Source organism: Misgurnus anguillicaudatus, chromosome 21, assembly GCF_027580225.2.
Source record: "Misgurnus anguillicaudatus chromosome 21, ASM2758022v2, whole genome shotgun sequence".
NCBI classification, from domain to species: domain Eukaryota; kingdom Metazoa; phylum Chordata; class Actinopteri; order Cypriniformes; family Cobitidae; genus Misgurnus; species Misgurnus anguillicaudatus.
In genome coordinates this window covers 15,627,097-15,644,191 of record NC_073357.2, presented here as the reverse complement: position 1 = coordinate 15,644,191, position 17,095 = coordinate 15,627,097, and the positions used below count along the sequence as shown (strand labels likewise).

Sequence of the window (17,095 nt, the reverse complement as noted above, 5' to 3'; positions counted from 1 at the left end):
AATAAATAAAAAGAAATCAAACATGTACTCCTGTAGTAGCAACGGTGAATTCACCTGTGGCAAGTTTACTTTTCTCCAACTTCATCTTCTTCTCCAGGCAACAGGCATGCACGCATCTGCGTCAGGTGTGCCCCCGCCCCTCTTTGTGATGCACGTTGCACGCAGCAGCCAGACTTTTTTGTCAGGCCAACACAATTTCACAAATTTAATTTCTATGAGCAGTAAATCACAGTCTAAAACATGACATTTCCTACTGTCACCAGGTGGCGCTATGACTGTCTCTGAATAATGCTATGTTGATGTGTTCAGGCCAGGACACTAATCAACCATGTGAATCCTGGGACAAATATGACATTTTAAAGGGATACTTCACCGATTTAGCATTCAGCTTTGTATCTGTAGAAACCCGGCAGTATTACTGAATGACCATGCCTCCCTCCATCATTTCCCCCCGAGAGGAGAGACATCCGCACCCCGGCTCTGCAAAAAAGCCCTCCGACGATGCAAAAATCGTCATATTACACCATCGGAGGACTTTTTTGCAGAACCAAAATGCAGATATCTCTCCTCTCGGGGGGAGGTGAGGGGGGGAGGCATGGTCATTCGGTAATACTGCGAGTCGTGTCTGTCTGCGTCCTGCAAGACGGAGGCGTCAGTTGTAGTAGGCGTGTCTTGTATTAGGAGGCGTGTTTTGTACTGCTCTAAATCGCGGTCCACCACGCAAGATCTCCCTGATTCATTACCCGCAGTAGATGGCGGTAATGCTCTTTTAAGAATGCGAGCCGCCAATAAGCTCAAAGAAGAAGAAGAAGAAGAGATATGCCTCTTTCGCGGTAAAACTTGTAGATCACGCATCACGCGAGGAAGTTAAGATGTCGGTAAGTACGAAAGAAGCGGATTATCAAGAATGAATGTTTTGTTTTAACAAGCTGTTTTGTTATTTTTGTGGTTGTGCTACTGTTTAACATTATTTACGAACTGTTTTAACGTTGGAAGAATTTTAGCCGAAAAGTGTTGAATGTTTTTTTTTTTCGAACGGCTTTGACTATTTGCTCTGCTAACGCAAGAAAAATAAAACAATATTTCAGGTAATATGTTAAAATAATAATCACTTTTTCACAAAGCATGAAACTTTGTACACTTATACCCTGAACATTATCAGAAATGGAGCCATCGCAAAAAAACGCCTCGTTGCGGCCAATTTTACTTTCCGCCATAACCGAATTATGTATTTTGCATAATATAAGAAAATGTGCTGTCTATGTTTTGATGGTCAAGGATTATAACGATAATAAACTGTTCAGGTGAATAAATAATGGTGAAGTCGGTGAAGTTGTGAGCAGGGAGTCACAGTATCTGAGAATCTAGGCTAGACTTTATAATATTATGTCATGTTTAAGGTCATATTGAATATTGTTCTACTCTTTACAGTCACTGTATTGTTAGGGTTAATGAACAAAGGATTGCGTTTTACAACTCTACACAACATGCATGCAACAGACATGATATTGTGGGGTCTGGCCTGGGTTCTCGGATGCTGTGATTTCCTTCTCACAGCGTCACTGAATTCACCATGAACTTTGAAACATTTGTAATTAACAGTATGCACCTATTTTTCAATAAGGGCATGGCCAAAAATGTATCACCTGTCCATATGGCCTGCATCATTTGCACCACTAACATATCTCTGTCATTCCAGTTCCATGCCACAATTTTTCCAGACAGAGGAGTTTTGCAACCTGTTACATTCAGCAATGATTTATATGGGTGCTATGTGTGCTGTAAGCGAGGCAGTTACGCTTCTATGGTAGCTCATGTGCAGACACATGAACGGTCGGCTGTAAAGCACAATGGTAATTCTCAGTGCATTTCATCGTATAACAAACAAAACCTGTGACTGTGTTAAAGGTGCAATTTGTAAGATATTTGCAGTAAAATGTCCAAAAACCACTAGGCCAGTGTTATATATTTTGTCCAGCTGATTACTATCAATATCTGTAATGTTTTCAACTACTTGTAAATCGTGAGAAAATTTCCATTCAAAACATTGTTACGGGGCAGTGCAGTCTCATGTCAATGACGTTAATATCAATGTGACCCTTTGTTACCGCCTTTACTGACGTAAACCACATGACAACAGTGGTCGAGCTCGAAAAAATCAAATGGCGGCCAAGGAAGCGACTGGAGCACAAATTTAGTGTAAATAAACGTATATTTTCACTTTTTACACATTTTAATTGCATTTCTAGTGAGAAATTAGTATTGTAGTTTTCAATTATGTGATTAGTTATCACAAAGTCGCTCTCTGTTTATATTTCAAACACGCTGCCTTTGAAGTGTGTAGGAAAGCCTTTCTCTGAGCTGCCTTAAGGCCTCCGAGGCCGAAGTCATTTCCTCATGAGGCAGCGAGGCAACAAGTCCTCACTGCCTTGAGTTTTTGCACGCAGCCAGTGTCATGGACAAATGCGGAACTATGCGCTTGCTTATGAACTTATGGATAACTCTTTACCGTCTGCCGCTGGTTGTGTCAGCTCCTGTAAGCGTATGGGCCAACCAAACGACCCAAGAAGAGTTTGGAACAAAACGAGAGAGGATCAATTTGTTGTTGCATTATCTGGATGGAGAAGAGCTTCACGACAACATTTAACTAGACAGAGATTATAATCCTGCTTGTGTTTTACGCGATGGGTGAGTTGTTTTGATTCGTAACCCTTCAAAAAACGTATGCTATTATATTGATCACAACATTAGTGTGTAGATTGTAATCAGCGCGTCTTCCCGCAGAGGATATGCACATCAAAAGGTATTGTACAGCAATATAAATGGTCATTTTAAGACACTTCACAATAAGATTTGTACTGTCAATACATTATGTGAAAAATCATTGTAGATTGTAAGTTGAGAACTTAATTCTGTGCTGTGTTAACCATCGAATTTGGACTAATACTGTAATATATATGACTGAAAATTTCGTTTTGAACATCACATATAAACTTACATAATGAAATAAACGATGTCATCAAACGCAACATTTATAAGACTTGATTACCTTATCCATCAATGTGATTTCTCGTCTGATTGATGGCCATCAGCGGTGGAGTTAAAGACTACAAATCCCATAATTCCACGCTGCTTCAGAGTGTCAGTAAACAACATTATTGTTATTGTTTGATCTGGCGCCATCTAGCGGCGCATGAATACAAATTGCATCTGTTATACAAAATAATAGATACATGTTTTTTCTATCATGTACACTTTTTTTTTTTGAGCAGTCATGCTCGCAACACAAAGTAGAAATGACGAATGGCTTGTAATTTCTTTTTCTTTTTTACTTTTTTGGTTAGGTTACAAAATCTACAAGTGTCACCTGGAATGTTCCAAGAAAATTTCCCATTATCACTGTTTTTGTTCTAAAATAATAATTCGGACAAATCTTTTTATAAATCATATGAAAAAGTGCCCAGACAGCCCCAGTCCGCAGTCTTCCTCCAGCTGTATGTGCAGCCAGTCTCCATATGGTCCACAAGACCCAGGTCTGCAGTCCTCCTCCAGCCGCTCACACAGCCAGTCTCCAAATGGTCCACGAGACCCCAGTCTGCAGTCCTCCTCCAGCTGCCCACACAGCCAGTCTCCAAATGGTCCACAAGGCCCCAGTCTGCAGTCTTCCTCCAGCTATATGTGCAGCCAGTCTCCATATGGTCCACAAGACCCCAGTCCACAGTCGTCCTCCAGCCGCTCACACAGCCAGTCTCCAAATGGTCCACAAGACCCAGGTCCGCAGTCCTCCTCCAGCCACTCACACAGCCAGTCTCCAAATGGTCCACAAGGCCCCAGTCAACAGTCTTCCTCCAACTGCATGCACAGCCAGTCTCCAAATAGTCCACAAGGCCCCAGTCCGCAGTCTTTCTCCAACCTGATGCGCAGCCAGTCTCTAAATGGTCCACGAGACCCCAGTCTGCAGTCTTCCTCCAGCTGCCCACACAGCCAGTCTCCAAATGGTCCACAAGGCCCCAGTCCACAGTCTTCCTCCAACCCCATGCACAGCCAGTTTCCAAATGGTCCACAAGGACCCAGTCCGCAGTCTTCCTCCAACCGCATGCACAGCCAGTCTCCAAATGGTCCACAAGGCCCCAGTCAACAGTCTTTCTCCAACTGCATGCACAGCCAGTCTCCAAAAAGTCCACAAGGCCCCAGTCCGCAGTCTTTCTCCAACCTGATACGCAGCCAGTCTCCAAATGGTCCACAAGACCCCAGTCTGCAGTCCTCCTCCAGCGGCCCAAACAGCCAGTCTCCAAATGGTCCACAAGGCCCCAGTCAACAGTCTTCCTCCAACTGCATGCACACCCAGTCTCCAAATAGTCCACAAGGCCCCAGTCCGCAGTCTTTCTCCAACCTGATACGCAGCCAGTCTCCAAATGGTCCACAAGGCCCCAGTCAACAGTCTTCCTCCAACTGCATGCACAGCCAGTCTCCAAATAGTCCACAAGGCCCCAGTCCGCAGTCTTTCTCCAACCTGATGCGCAGCCAGTCTCCAAATGGTCCACGAGACCCCAGTCTGCAGTCATCCTCCAGCTGCCCACACAGCCAGTCTCCAAATGGTCCACAAGGCCCCAGTCCACAGTCTTCCTCCAACCCCATGCACAGCCAGTTTCCAAATGGTCCACAAGGCCCCAGTCAACAGTCTTTCTCCAACTGCATGCACAGCCAGTCTCCAAATAGTCCACAAGGCCCCAGTCCGCAGTCTTTCTCCAACCTGATACGCAGCCAGTCTCCAAATGGTCCACAAGACCCCAGTCTGCAGTCCTCCTCCAGCTGCCCAAACAGCCAGTCTCCAAATGGTCCACAAGGCCCCAGTCAACAGTCTTCCTCCAACTGCATGCACAGCCAGTCTCCAAATAGTCCACAAGGCCCCAGTCCGCAGTCTTTCTCCAACCTGATACGCAGCCAGTCTCCAAATGGTCCACAAGGCCCCAGTCAACAGTCTTCCTCCAGCTGCCCACACAGCCAGTCTCCAAATGGTCCACAAGGCCCTAGTCCGCAGTCTTCCTCCAGCCACCTGCACTGCCAGTCTCCAAATTGTCCACAAGGCCCCGCTCTGATAAAACCTCCAGCGTCATACCCCACAGTCATGGCTCTTTCAGACATGAGCAAGAGAACTATTTTAAAGAAGCAGTCCAAAAAAACAACTTGTACTTTGTGCAACATGGTTCTCAACAAAAAAAATATCAAAACCCACATGAGAAAACGCCACAGTTCATCCGTGCCCGATGTCAATGCTAATCACTATCTTGATTCTCTTTGCCTTGACCGGAGTAGGGGTATTTTTGCCGTAAGGCGAAGCTTCTCTGGACCCTGTGTTCCAATCCATGTCCAGCGATGCACCTGGGGAGCGGAACATCGTCTTCGGTGTGAGCTGGAACAATGCAAGAGAGGTTTGGACTTTTCACAGAGGAGTGGGGTGATGGGTTTTCAATGCGCACATCTGAAGTCTGTTTGTTATAGCCCTCGGTCACTTGACTGTGACACAATCCTTACTGATGATATACTGAGTGACATGGTCCAAAACAAATGGTTGTCTGAAAACACAAAAAAAACTTGTCTGGATAGACAGGCTGAAGCAGAGTCTATGAAGGCACCACTCAGCAAAATTGTTGAATTGGGCAACGATGCATCCAAGATTCATGTATCCATCCTTGAACCAAACATATCGTATTATTCCAGGTTGGGGAGGGTTATGGTATCATATGATAAAAATAAAAATACTTGGCACTGTCCATGTTTGAAGCCGAGGAGGTCATGCCCTCACAAGGCCATAGCAAAATGGCACCTCAATCATACACACAAAGGGCTATTCAAGAATACCCGAAACACTGATGATCTGATCAATACCATTTCCACACAGAGTGAACCAATACAGAACCAAGACACATATCCTCCAGAGGGAAAAGCATTGGCCTCACTAATTAAGTACTTGCTTGAATTCAAAAACATTCCATCAGACTTGCCCAATGATGTCACCACACCACAAACTGTAGACTTTCCTCGGCACCTTGTTCCACTTGAGACATTTTGCCATCAATGCAATGTACCCCTTTCAGAACCTATTGTTATCACTCAAAAGGCAAAAATAGCTACCTTCACAGGGATTTTGGGAGGTGTGTATGAACAGTTTGTTCTACATTTCTATTAGTAATGCTTTGTGTTGGTCTTAAATTCCATGGATAATGGTCTTAAGAGGTCTAAAAAGGTCTTAAATGTAACTTACTGAAACCTACAAGAGCCCTGTGTTTCTTATTTTTCAGATGTTACGACATACTGTAAAAAGTGTGGTGTCTGTGGGAGCTTCTTCCGATATCAGGAATGGACTGAGGGGCTTCATAACTTTGATGATCATATGATTCTCTCTATTCATCTATGCCTTTTGTTACGGCAATCAGTGCAGGTGACTTTTTTTTCTTTCTTCCTTTAATGAAACCATGCCAGGTTAATGTGGTAACCGTTTTAGAAACTCAATAAACCACTTGAGTCTGAGTTTTGCTGATTTTACGATGGTTCAAGCCGTAGTCTACGATGTTGAAAATCCGTCGAGAAAGCTTAAGATGGTTAGTAAGTTAAAAAAAACTCATCCCGCCCCTCTGTGCTACCTGATCCTTCCCAACAGGAAACGACCTGAACAACGTCACTCAGTCAAGCTGTGATCACCAGTAGTAAACATCGGAACAGAGATTTACCGAGCAGTAAAATAAACACACAAAGCCTTGAAGGAATGAACACTTACAATTATGAATGATTGACGTTATTTACTTTCACAACAACGTTTGGTATACGTTTCCCCTCCTGAGCCTCGTTTCTCCTGGTCAAAAGTGCAACCTAGCGCACATTAATTGCACAATAATTGTTAGTTAGTATTGCTTAGGTTTTGAGTAATTGTTATAGCAGCACACAGAGCATCTTGTTCAAATTTCGATCGGCTTGAACAGAAACCCGCTAGGCCTATTCAAATTTAAGCACTTTAATAAATATAATTACTTTGACGCGTGATACGCGATGCTACACGGCTAACATTCCAATGCCGACCCGCAGCATGAGCATGTTGTCAGACTGATATAAAGAGATTTACGTAACACCTCACACCATAAAAGTATAAATAAATGCATACCTGCTCAACAAAAAGTCCGCAATGAGCATGTTGTCAGACTGATATGAAGATATTTACGTAACACCTCACACCATAAAAGTATAAATAAATGCGTGCCTGCTCAACAAAAAGTCTGCTGTGTCAGTGTCGGTTTTCAGTCTCATATCCCCCTGACGCTTCCTCCAACGGTCAATGGCGGACCCTATATTTATTCGACTTTGAGTCTGGCGTTTGAGTCTCCGTTTTTATCTCTGCTCTTTCTATACAGACTTTCTCTTTCTTCCAAGCAGGGGCCGCTTGCTGCTGTCGGTTTGTTTTTTCTCCATTTGTGAGCTGTTGCTACTTTGCTAGCTCCCATACACTGTCAGAAATTTCATGTCGCGGGCGGAGTGGGGTGCGATGGGGTGAAGACGCGAGCGCAAGTTGGAGTTTCAAGTGGAGCGGGGATTGGATGAGAGAAGTTGACCAATGTAAGCTGTCCGACCGGACAGCTTACATTGGTCAACTTCTCTGCCGCTGTACACCCAATAGATTGAATAGATTTTTTTTCTTCATATTGTTAGGATTTTACTGTAGAACCATAACCAGAATCTAAATGAGGTTATTAATAATGAACAATCTTTAAAATCGTAGACCATAGCTTTAAGGGGCTGTAACTGCACTTAGCTCTGCTCTGCGCCTGATGACTCCCCTTAGCCGTGGGAAAACAAGCATAATTTAGGGCCTATCATGTGTTATTGCCTACTTTATTTGAATGCTGTTACAGAATCACACAGCGGTTGGCAGGCAGCTGGACATTTTTGAGCAAACAAACAAACAAAAATACGGCAGCCACGATGCAATTTTGCATGGTTATCTACATTTTGAGGCCCTGTCAGCACATGACTACAATTTCTCATGTGTCAACTGTGGAGACCACCCAGCTGTAGTGATTATGGATTTGCACAAGAAGGGTGTGTTCAGTATGCCAGGTTAGTATTGATGTCCATCAGGTCTTCCTCGACGGACACCATTTTTTGTCCTTTTTGAATATGTCCTCATGAATATCTTTCAGTGAGTGATGTTGCAGATCCCCCACCTGACTTTGATGGTCGTGTTGACATTGAGGAATTCTGGCGGTCTGTATCTGAGGAAATAGTGTGTCGAGGGTTTTTGAAAAGTAAGTGCAGACTGTGTGGTCAGCAATGCACTCTTAACTTGTAAACATGTCAATTAATGTTTCCTGAAATGTATGTGTTATTGAGTGAGGAGACACTTTTTAATTATGTTACAGGCAACAGTAACAACCCATTTTGTGTTGTACCATCTTATGCAAAATGGGCTCCGTGGATTGGCCCTCGGACCAGGAACAGTGCTTTGGTGCTCAACACAGAGTATGCTAAGATCAAAACCTCAAAGCCTAATGAAAGCCAAGCAGACATTGACGTCCCAGAAGAGCGTCTTTCAGATGAGTTGATGAAGTTGAAGGTGATTTCATTTGTGTATTTTATGCCATGTGAAAAAATTACTTCATTTTCTTTCTTGTATGTTTTTGTACATTGATGAATTTGTAGTAAATTTACACTTCTATTTGTAATGTGTAAGCAAAAATTAGTATGGATGGACTATGTGAACACATTTTCATGTTAGTCTTAATAACTTTATTCACAATGTGAAATGCTGGCTCTGTCAATATGGTTCAGGTTGAGGATTTGCGCAAACTCGTGAAGGACTGTGGCATGGATAGCAAGGGCTCCAAAATGGACCTTCTTCTCTCTCTGAGAGAGGAGATGCAAACTAGGAGCACATATGACAAGGTCTTTGAAAAAGTCTGGGGAGCATCTGGTAAGTTTAAAAATAATACCTGAATTGTTTCAGTGAGACAGCATAAGGGGTTTGGAAGCAGTTATTCCAATATTTCCACTGTCAATCTGTGTGTCACTGACATGTCGTCCATTTCCTTTCAAAGGTGGTTGGGCGGTCATCATGTGTCCCTGTGGAGTGGTGAATTCGGTGAAATTCAACCTTAGGGCTGAAAGCCCGCGTGACTATGCCGACATGTTGTTATCATTCAAACATTTCCCCAACATTGTTATCTATGATTTTGCCAGAGGACTGGTATCCCACACCAACCTACGAGAGCCTGTTAAGTTGCCCTTCAGGCCAAATGAAGGGAGACTTGCACCTGCTACACTGGAGAACATTACATTGGCTAAGACGGGGGATCTGAAGGTGGAGCTGCCATGGCTACAAAGCAGAAAGGACCCTCCTGATGCTGATGGTCATCCTTCCACTGGCTCTGCTGAGCACTATGCATTATATGACACCTTTCACCAGTTTAACACAAAAGATGACAGAGATGCCCTTCGACTCATCAGACTGGTTCCTGAGCTTTGTGGGTGGCTGAACTCCCAGGTTGCAGAACAGTTGTTCTCTGGGATGCGAAAAAATAACTACTTTTTGAACCTACTTTCCCCAGCAAGCCACATATTTCTCATGCGCAACATTCTTCATCACCGAAATGAACACCTGAATAAAAAAGCAATGGAGGAGTTGAAGAAGCTCTCTAATGAAGAGATTACTTTGGACTCAAATGGAAAAGCTATTTTGGGTATTTTTCTTGACCAAGGCTGCATCCAAATAACCACACTTGCGACTTTGCACTTGCCACTTGAATACTTACATGATGCATTTTTTTTGTATTTTGCCCAAGTGTTCTGGCAGCAATGCATGACGGGATACGCTTAGCCTTGAATACTTCGAAGTGGTATTTGAGAAAGTGTAGTGTGCGTTAAGGGCACTGCACTTTGCCAGTTTGAAGACATGGGACAGTCTGGCGCACTTACTTCCTGTCACGTGCACACGCTCGCAAGTGGTCAAGACCGCAAGTGGGGGTATTTGGGCACAGCCCAAATTTCATATTTTATTGCCTTTGAAAGAGAAAAGAGATTTGATGTCATTCTTTATTTGCAGCTGCAAGCAGGCAGAAGAATATGTACAAAATCCATCCTCCCAGACGATCACTGGAAGGTAAAATGATTGCTTGTATAACTTTTATTGGTTCTTAATTCTAAGGAATGTTGTATAATTTCTATGTTATGGGAAATGGATGCCGTTTTTTTACCAGACCTACGTCATGGGTTAATTTGTCTAGTTGGTAATTGCTTACAAATCCCCATCACTAATAGACACAAAACAGTGTGGACCTCATTGTGAAGCCCTAACCAGCCCTGAGCGAATATCAGCGTGTCGTTCCAGTTGGACATTCGATTATCATCCTTCTCAAAAAGCATTGGTTGGTTATGTTAAGTGCAATTTAGACCACATTTTAGTGAAGGTTTGCTTGCTCAACTGTATAATTTCTCATACATTTTGTAGTTGGGGTATGTCCTTGACCAGGAAAAAACAGGAGCTGAGCTTATTGTTCGCACAGAGAAAGCATGCCTTACTCGGGCTGACTTTTGGAGCCTGGGCCTGAATCGCAACATGAACTCAACGGTGAGTTTAATTTTTTTGCTTTTAATGTTAATGTGTCAGTGATGCGTGGGTAAGTTTAGAAACTATTTCAACCAGCCCGCCCATCACTGTAATATAAGAGGAATAATTGCCTCCGGTCCATTGAATTATTTGAAAATAATGCACACCCGAGGTGTAACGGCGCGTCGTGGCGCATTGCACCTTGGGTGTGCATTATTTTCTTATAATTCAATGGCCTATCGTCAACCATTCCTTTCATTAGTTATAGTAGCCAGTGATGTGCGGGTTGGTCCAAAATGAGCGGGTTTTTAATGATATTCAGGTCTTGGTCGTTTGAAATAAAGATGCCAATTAAACCTTTGTTGTGGGCGGGTTAGTTGAAAACGTTGAGTGGGTGCGGGTTGTTTATAGATTGACCCGAGTAACCTATAGTGTATTTGCATGCCTTACTATTTGTTTTCCAGATCGGAAACAGCTGTTTGGAGTTGGTGTCAAAAATTGCCAGGTCAAAGGTAGAGTGAAAGTCAAAGTGGTGAATCTGCTCTATCTGTTGTAGTCTTGCATTACTATACTATTTTATACGCTTTATAGGGGAAAGATATCTTCATTACTGACTTGTATGCTGTGCCAACTTGGCTGGCCCCCCACAGTGACCCACTGTTAAGTATGCCTGTGAGTGTATCTTTTTCACATCTTACTGTGCATTCAGACCGCCACCGGCGAGAGCGTCAATAAAAGCCCTGGCTGCCCTGCCAACGACGCTAAAGAAAAGGTATAGTGGACGCTCTGACGCTCGAATGCATTCTCTGAACTCCTCTTAGGCGGAGGTTTCCGCCTTCCGATTGGTTGCCGACGAACATTTCCGTCTTCCGATTGGTTGCCGCCGAACCGCAGCATATCTCATTACCATAAAGTTGAGCTGATTTCAACTCTCCTCGACGCTCACGCTGTACATGACGCGCCGCGCCGCTGCTCACCGGAGCTCGCCGCCGGCTCTCGTTGAAAATGAATGACTTCCGGCCACTTTGACGCTCTTGCCGGTGGCGGTCTGAATGCACAGTTAGACAAATCTTTACTGTACTCTTTACTGTAAGTCTGTCATTAAGGCCTATATAGGCAAGTTTTACATTTTTAGCATTATTACCACATTTGTTTGATGGAATGAGATTTAAACATTTAGACCACATTGTACATTTGGACTTAGAGTATTATTGGGTGGCAGAATGTAATGGGTTGCCGAACCAAACATGATCCGCTATGTTTTCTTATATCTTCAAACAGAATGACATTTGCACAAAAGAATTCATTATGATTCCAATATGGACACCTGGACATTTCCAGCTATGTGTAAGTTACAGTTTCAGTTAGTTTTTTTAAAAGCTAGTAGAAATTTCAGTGATCTCATATGAATTTAAAACTGATTGTTACATCTCTGAGAACTTTAACATTATGAAATGTTGATTGCTTAAGTTGTAGTGTTCATTCAACTCTCTAACTGCATATCTGCATGTTACGGATTGCATGTTTCCATTAGGTATTGAAACCTGTCCTTCGGGAGATTTTTTTACTTGATTCTAGGCGTTTTGAGACCCCGCATGGCTTTGAACAGAGATATACTGCTCTGTTGAGGTTGCAATAATGGAATTATGTTCTGTTCAAGGTTGGGGTGGGAATTGAGAGCCCGGAATAAAGTAGAACCAAGAATCAAATGCTTCAATTAAGTGGAATTGTATCCCTCTGACATAATCAATTTGTAAAAATAAATGGTCATCTAGTAGTATATGCTATATTATAGACCTATGTTCTAAAACCAAACATCTGTGTAGGATATTGTCTAAACAGAATTGATGAACAATTGGACTAAGCAGAATCAACAATGCATTCACATTGATAAAATCCTATCAATTCCCACCCCTAGTTCTAGGATGGTCACGTTCATATGACCATTCTTAAAGACGTTACAGTGTTTTGTTCAGTTACTTTATTTTTGGGGTGTCAAACTCATTTTTAGCACAGCCACATGAACATTATGATTTCCACAGAGGGCTGCCATGCCTCATCTACATGCGTGACCACAAACTGTCGGGTTTGTGGTAATCACAGTCCTAATACGTCTGTGTTCTAACTTCCTTACCACTTCATCTTGTCTTGTCTTCCTTTCCTGTCGCTAACAGGCCACAAAGTTGCATTTCTTATTCTAGCGTTTGGGATAAGGAAGCATGAAATAATGTGAAGGGGTGGTTTCAGCCCTGAACCATATGTTTGACACCCCAACTTTGTTAGAAGGTCATGTTCATGTGGCCCTTATAAAGACCAGATGATACTGAGTGCATCAGGTGTTTACTGTTTCTTTTTGATTGGTTGCACAATACACAGAAATCTTGCACAAAGAATAAATCCTGGGGAATGGACAGAGAAAACCGGGTACCATTTGGAGGTAAGTGATATTCATTAGTATGAAGCTTACAGCCTGTATTTATTTGCAATAGCAAACGTCAATTGCAATCAATGCTGATGGTGCTATTATTCTGTTAGAAGTTTCCTTGTCAAACCAGTGGGAATGACTGTGGAGTCTTTATGATAATGGTAAGGTGTGTTTAAATGTCTTCATGTCTTGCTGTCATTTGGGTGTTCTGCCATTCATGTTTTTCTTTTTTTGTGCAGTTGGCCTTGTACATTGCACTTGATGCTCCCTTCGACTACACCATAGTAAGGAATGATCATTTATATTTAGTGTGATGAAATTTATTATAAAAACATATTTAAAGATGTCATAAGTCTACCTATTTTATGTTTAGGTGGATATGCCAGCCCTTAGGAGGTGGTGGTGTATCATGTTGATGGAGAACTTCCAACTGGACAAGTACTTATTTAACATTAGGGCATTTACAGATTATCGCATGATTCAACATTTAATAGCATGATTTATGCATAAAGTTTTTTGCATTTCTGATAATATTTGTATTTCACTCTTCTTTCCCTCCACTACCTCATTTAGCCACGGCAAGCTTTTTGCACACTGGACCAATGAGTCCATGGATCTCCTAAAAGGTCTTCAGCAGCCTGTTATGCGTCTGAGGAAGCGCAAGTTAAAGGAGATTGAGGTAATAGGTTTGCCTTTCATAGAATGCTTGGTCGTAAACGCAGACGATGGAACATAAAAATACCTGTTGTATCTCTTCCTTTTTATTCTATCAGGCCTTGAGTGTGGAAGAGCAAGGACAGAGGCTTCCTGTAATTTCGGTAGATGACCCCAAGGTCACTTTTCTTTATCATCAAATAAGCTTTCGAGTGCAAAAGCATCACAAAATGCAAACAAGTTTGTGTTGTCTGTTTCAGGCTTTGAGAGTGGAGGAAGAAGAGGAGCCACCAGTGAAAACAACGGTAACATAATTTACTATTTAAGACTGTCAAATAGCACAAAGGAATAGTAATGGTTAAAAAGTACATACAGTAAATTTAGTCAAACTTTAGATCTAGTTATTGTAACAGAATGTTGACCCACTTCTGAATGTGCTCTGCAAAAATGTAGTCATGACCATGATGTTCCACTTCTGATTTTAGCCAGACTATGTCTTTGTTGGTATGACACATAGATCTTCCAAAATTATTGAATTTTAGTAAAAAACTAAATTACTGATATGGAGAAGCAATATTTGGTATGAAAGGTGGTGGTGTGGCCAACTGGTAAATGTTCTTATAAATGCAAAATGGTCGCAAATTAATGCCAATGAATACATGACGTGTGAAGGCTTTCTCATAACTATCATCCTGTTAGTGAGATTTTTCTTGTCTTGTTTCTATCATCAGTAATTTTTATTTTAATTCATTGTTTTTTACCTCATGCAGAATTTTGAAGACATGCAGGAAGCAAGCAATTTGGTAACACAGCTGAAGGAACAGAACCTCTTCAAAGGTGAGGTCCAGGTGCCACGCTTCCTTGGCATGGAAGACAGCGAGGCTGTAGAGTCACTGGAGAATTTCATTTTTAAGGGTAACACCTTCAATGCTGATGAAAAGCATGAAATTATGGATCCTTTCGTTTTTAATTTTGAGTTTTTTGAGGACATGGAATTGTTTTTTCAAAAAATTGAAAATACAACTATTAAAGTCCATTGTGGCTTGTTAAACCAGTGAGGAAAAATGGCTTTGAATGTGTTCAATAAGAGACATCTTGAATGAATTTGTTACATGAGAAACGTGTTATATGAATATGTTATGAATATGTTACATGAGAAACGTCTTAATGTGTTAAATGAGAAATGTGCAACATGAGAAACGTCTTAAATGGAAATGTGTTACATGAATGTGTTTAATGAGAAATGTGCAACATGAGAAACGTCTTAAATGGAAATGTGTTACATGAATGTGTTAAATGAGAAATGTGCAACATGAGAAACGGCTTAAATGAGAAATGTTACATGAATGTGTTCAATGAGAAAAGTGCAACATGAGAAATGTGTTACATTAATGTGTTGAATGAGAAATGTGCAACATGAGAAACATCTTAAATGTGTTAAATGAAAAACATCTTAAATGAATGTCTTGAATGAGAAACGTCTTAAATAAAAATAAATGAATTATTAATCTGCTGTCTTTTTGTTAAAGGTTTTTATTATTATTAAAACGGGGCTATAGGGAGGGAGGTTGTTGTAACGCATTGATTTACAATTATTAATTTACGTGTGTATGTGTGTACACACTATAAACATCCATAAACATTATAAGCTTATTACACAATATACAATTGACTGTGTTGTGTATGTATCTCATACCGGTTTGATTTGTAAATATACAAAGAACAAGATAAAAATAGACTCATAAGGCACTTCTTTAATTTATTGTTAATTATAATAATATCCCTGTCCTGACTTAGTGTCATTTTCTTTTGTTAATTTCAAACATCTGATGGGAAATGCCATCTTCATCACTTATTATTAATCCCTGGATGAATTGACATATACATTTTATTAATTCAAGTAATTAATAAATAAATGTATTTCATTTAATTAACAAACAGAATCCAAGTGCCAAAAACACTCCACCCATACGTTTTATTCATAAATATGCACAATGTACCGACACTTTTTTATAACCTCTCTAATTACACAATACTGGATGAATCTGTATTAAGAAAACGAAATTTTCCATTAAAAGACTTTTCGTTGTTGATGTGCTTCTGACTTCGAGGTAGATCTCGCGTGGTGGACCGCTATTTAGAAAAGTACAAGACACGCCTCTTCCTACTACAAGACACGCCTACTACAACTGACGCCTCCGTCTTGCAGGACGCAGACAGATACTGTTGAATACTGCCGGGTTTCTACAGATACAAAGCTGAATGCTACATCGGTGAAGTATCCCTTTAAGCTTGAGTTAGAACAACTTCCTGTTTCATGGCGAAACGCAGAAATTTGGCAGGTCGCCACGGACACACCCTCCAACAAAAAGTCAAGATCTCTACAATTTAGCATCGCAAAGGCCTTTAGATGACATGAATCAAATATGGGTATGATCTGATTCAATCTCTAGGAGGAGTTCGTTAAAGTATGAAGCCTGGAAATGACAAAATTTGCACCCAAATTACAGATAAAATTCAAAATGGCCGACTTCCTGTGGGGTTTAGAGATTGGCTCCAAGAGACTTTTTTGTAGGTCTTGGCGTGTTTTATAATCCTACCGCATTTCGCACCTGTACATTTAAAAAGCGAGGGGGCTGGTTTCTTGCATTTTCGAAGGTGGCGCTATAGAGCAGTGGTTCTCAAACTTTTGCAGCGTGCGGCCCCCTTTGTGTACGGTGCATTTCTTCGCGGCCCCCCCCCCCAAAGAAAATGTATGACAAAAAACAGTTCTAAAACTTCACATTTTAATTAAACAAAACATAAAATTATACAAAGTAGTGCTGCCTTGTTTTTTTTAAAGTTTAATTTCACAGAATTCATGATAACTTAATGTATTTTATAAAATGTCATAAAACTGGGGCCCCCTGGCACCATCTCGTGGCCCCCCTGGGGGTCCCGGACCCCAGTTTGAGAACCACTGATATAGAGACATTTTACACACCAATTTCTGAAGCCTATACCACTTGTAAATGTTTGCCACATTTGACACTTGTGCAACTTTTCATGACTTTTTGAGCTTGTTTAGGCCCTTAAAATGTGATTAATTTAGCAATACTTTTCCAGGCCGCCACGGACACGCCCTTTAAAGGTTGTCACTATTTCTCATAACAAAAGGCCTCATGGTTAAACTGACCAAATATGACGTTTATATAGTTCAATCTCGAAGATCAGTAAATCACAGCGTGAAACATGGTATTTCCTGTTGCCTCTAGGTGGAGCTATGCTAGGTGGAGGGGCTGTTTACACTTGGTATTAAGATGTGTTTTTGTCCACTTTTGACCGCTTCTCTCCAGATCACTGAGGGGATGGTCTGTGGACGAGTCCCTCTAATGTAATTTAAACATGAGCAGGAGTAATGACGGGTTTAAATGGATGCAAAC

The 17,095-nt window shown here is 41.4% G+C and overlaps 2 protein-coding genes across 3 annotated transcripts; both read left to right on the top strand.

The window, feature by feature from the left end:
* Positions 1-622: 622 nt before the first annotated feature.
* LOC141352809 (uncharacterized) lies at positions 623-5,147 on the top strand. Its single transcript, XM_073858818.1, has 4 exons — positions 623-878; positions 1,700-1,853; positions 3,345-5,092; positions 5,142-5,147. The coding sequence occupies exons 1-4, from the start codon at positions 873-875 to the stop codon at positions 5,145-5,147; spliced, it is 1,914 nt and encodes a 637-aa protein (XP_073714919.1). The 5' UTR covers positions 623-872.
* Positions 5,148-5,169: 22 nt separating this feature from the next.
* Positions 5,170-16,282, top strand: LOC141353235 (uncharacterized). Of its 2 annotated transcripts, XM_073859714.1 has the most exons (22): positions 5,170-6,155; positions 6,303-6,442; positions 7,905-8,109; positions 8,193-8,297; positions 8,412-8,605; positions 8,821-8,962; positions 9,087-9,728; positions 10,091-10,147; positions 10,306-10,412; positions 10,496-10,615; positions 11,059-11,106; positions 11,186-11,266; positions 11,876-11,941; positions 12,129-12,223; positions 12,971-13,031; positions 13,130-13,180; positions 13,259-13,303; positions 13,393-13,457; positions 13,593-13,698; positions 13,793-13,852; positions 13,934-13,978; positions 14,444-16,282. In XM_073859714.1, exons 1-22 carry the CDS (start codon positions 5,204-5,206, stop codon positions 14,729-14,731), a joined length of 3,675 nt encoding a protein of 1,224 aa, XP_073715815.1. In that variant the 5' UTR covers positions 5,170-5,203; the 3' UTR covers positions 14,732-16,282. The 2 variants fall into 2 exon arrangements, 1 of the variants encoding a protein (XP_073715815.1); XR_012360248.1 differs by lacking the exons at positions 12,129-12,223; positions 13,593-13,698; positions 13,793-13,852; positions 13,934-13,978; positions 14,444-16,282.
* Positions 16,283-17,095: the final 813 nt, after the last annotated feature.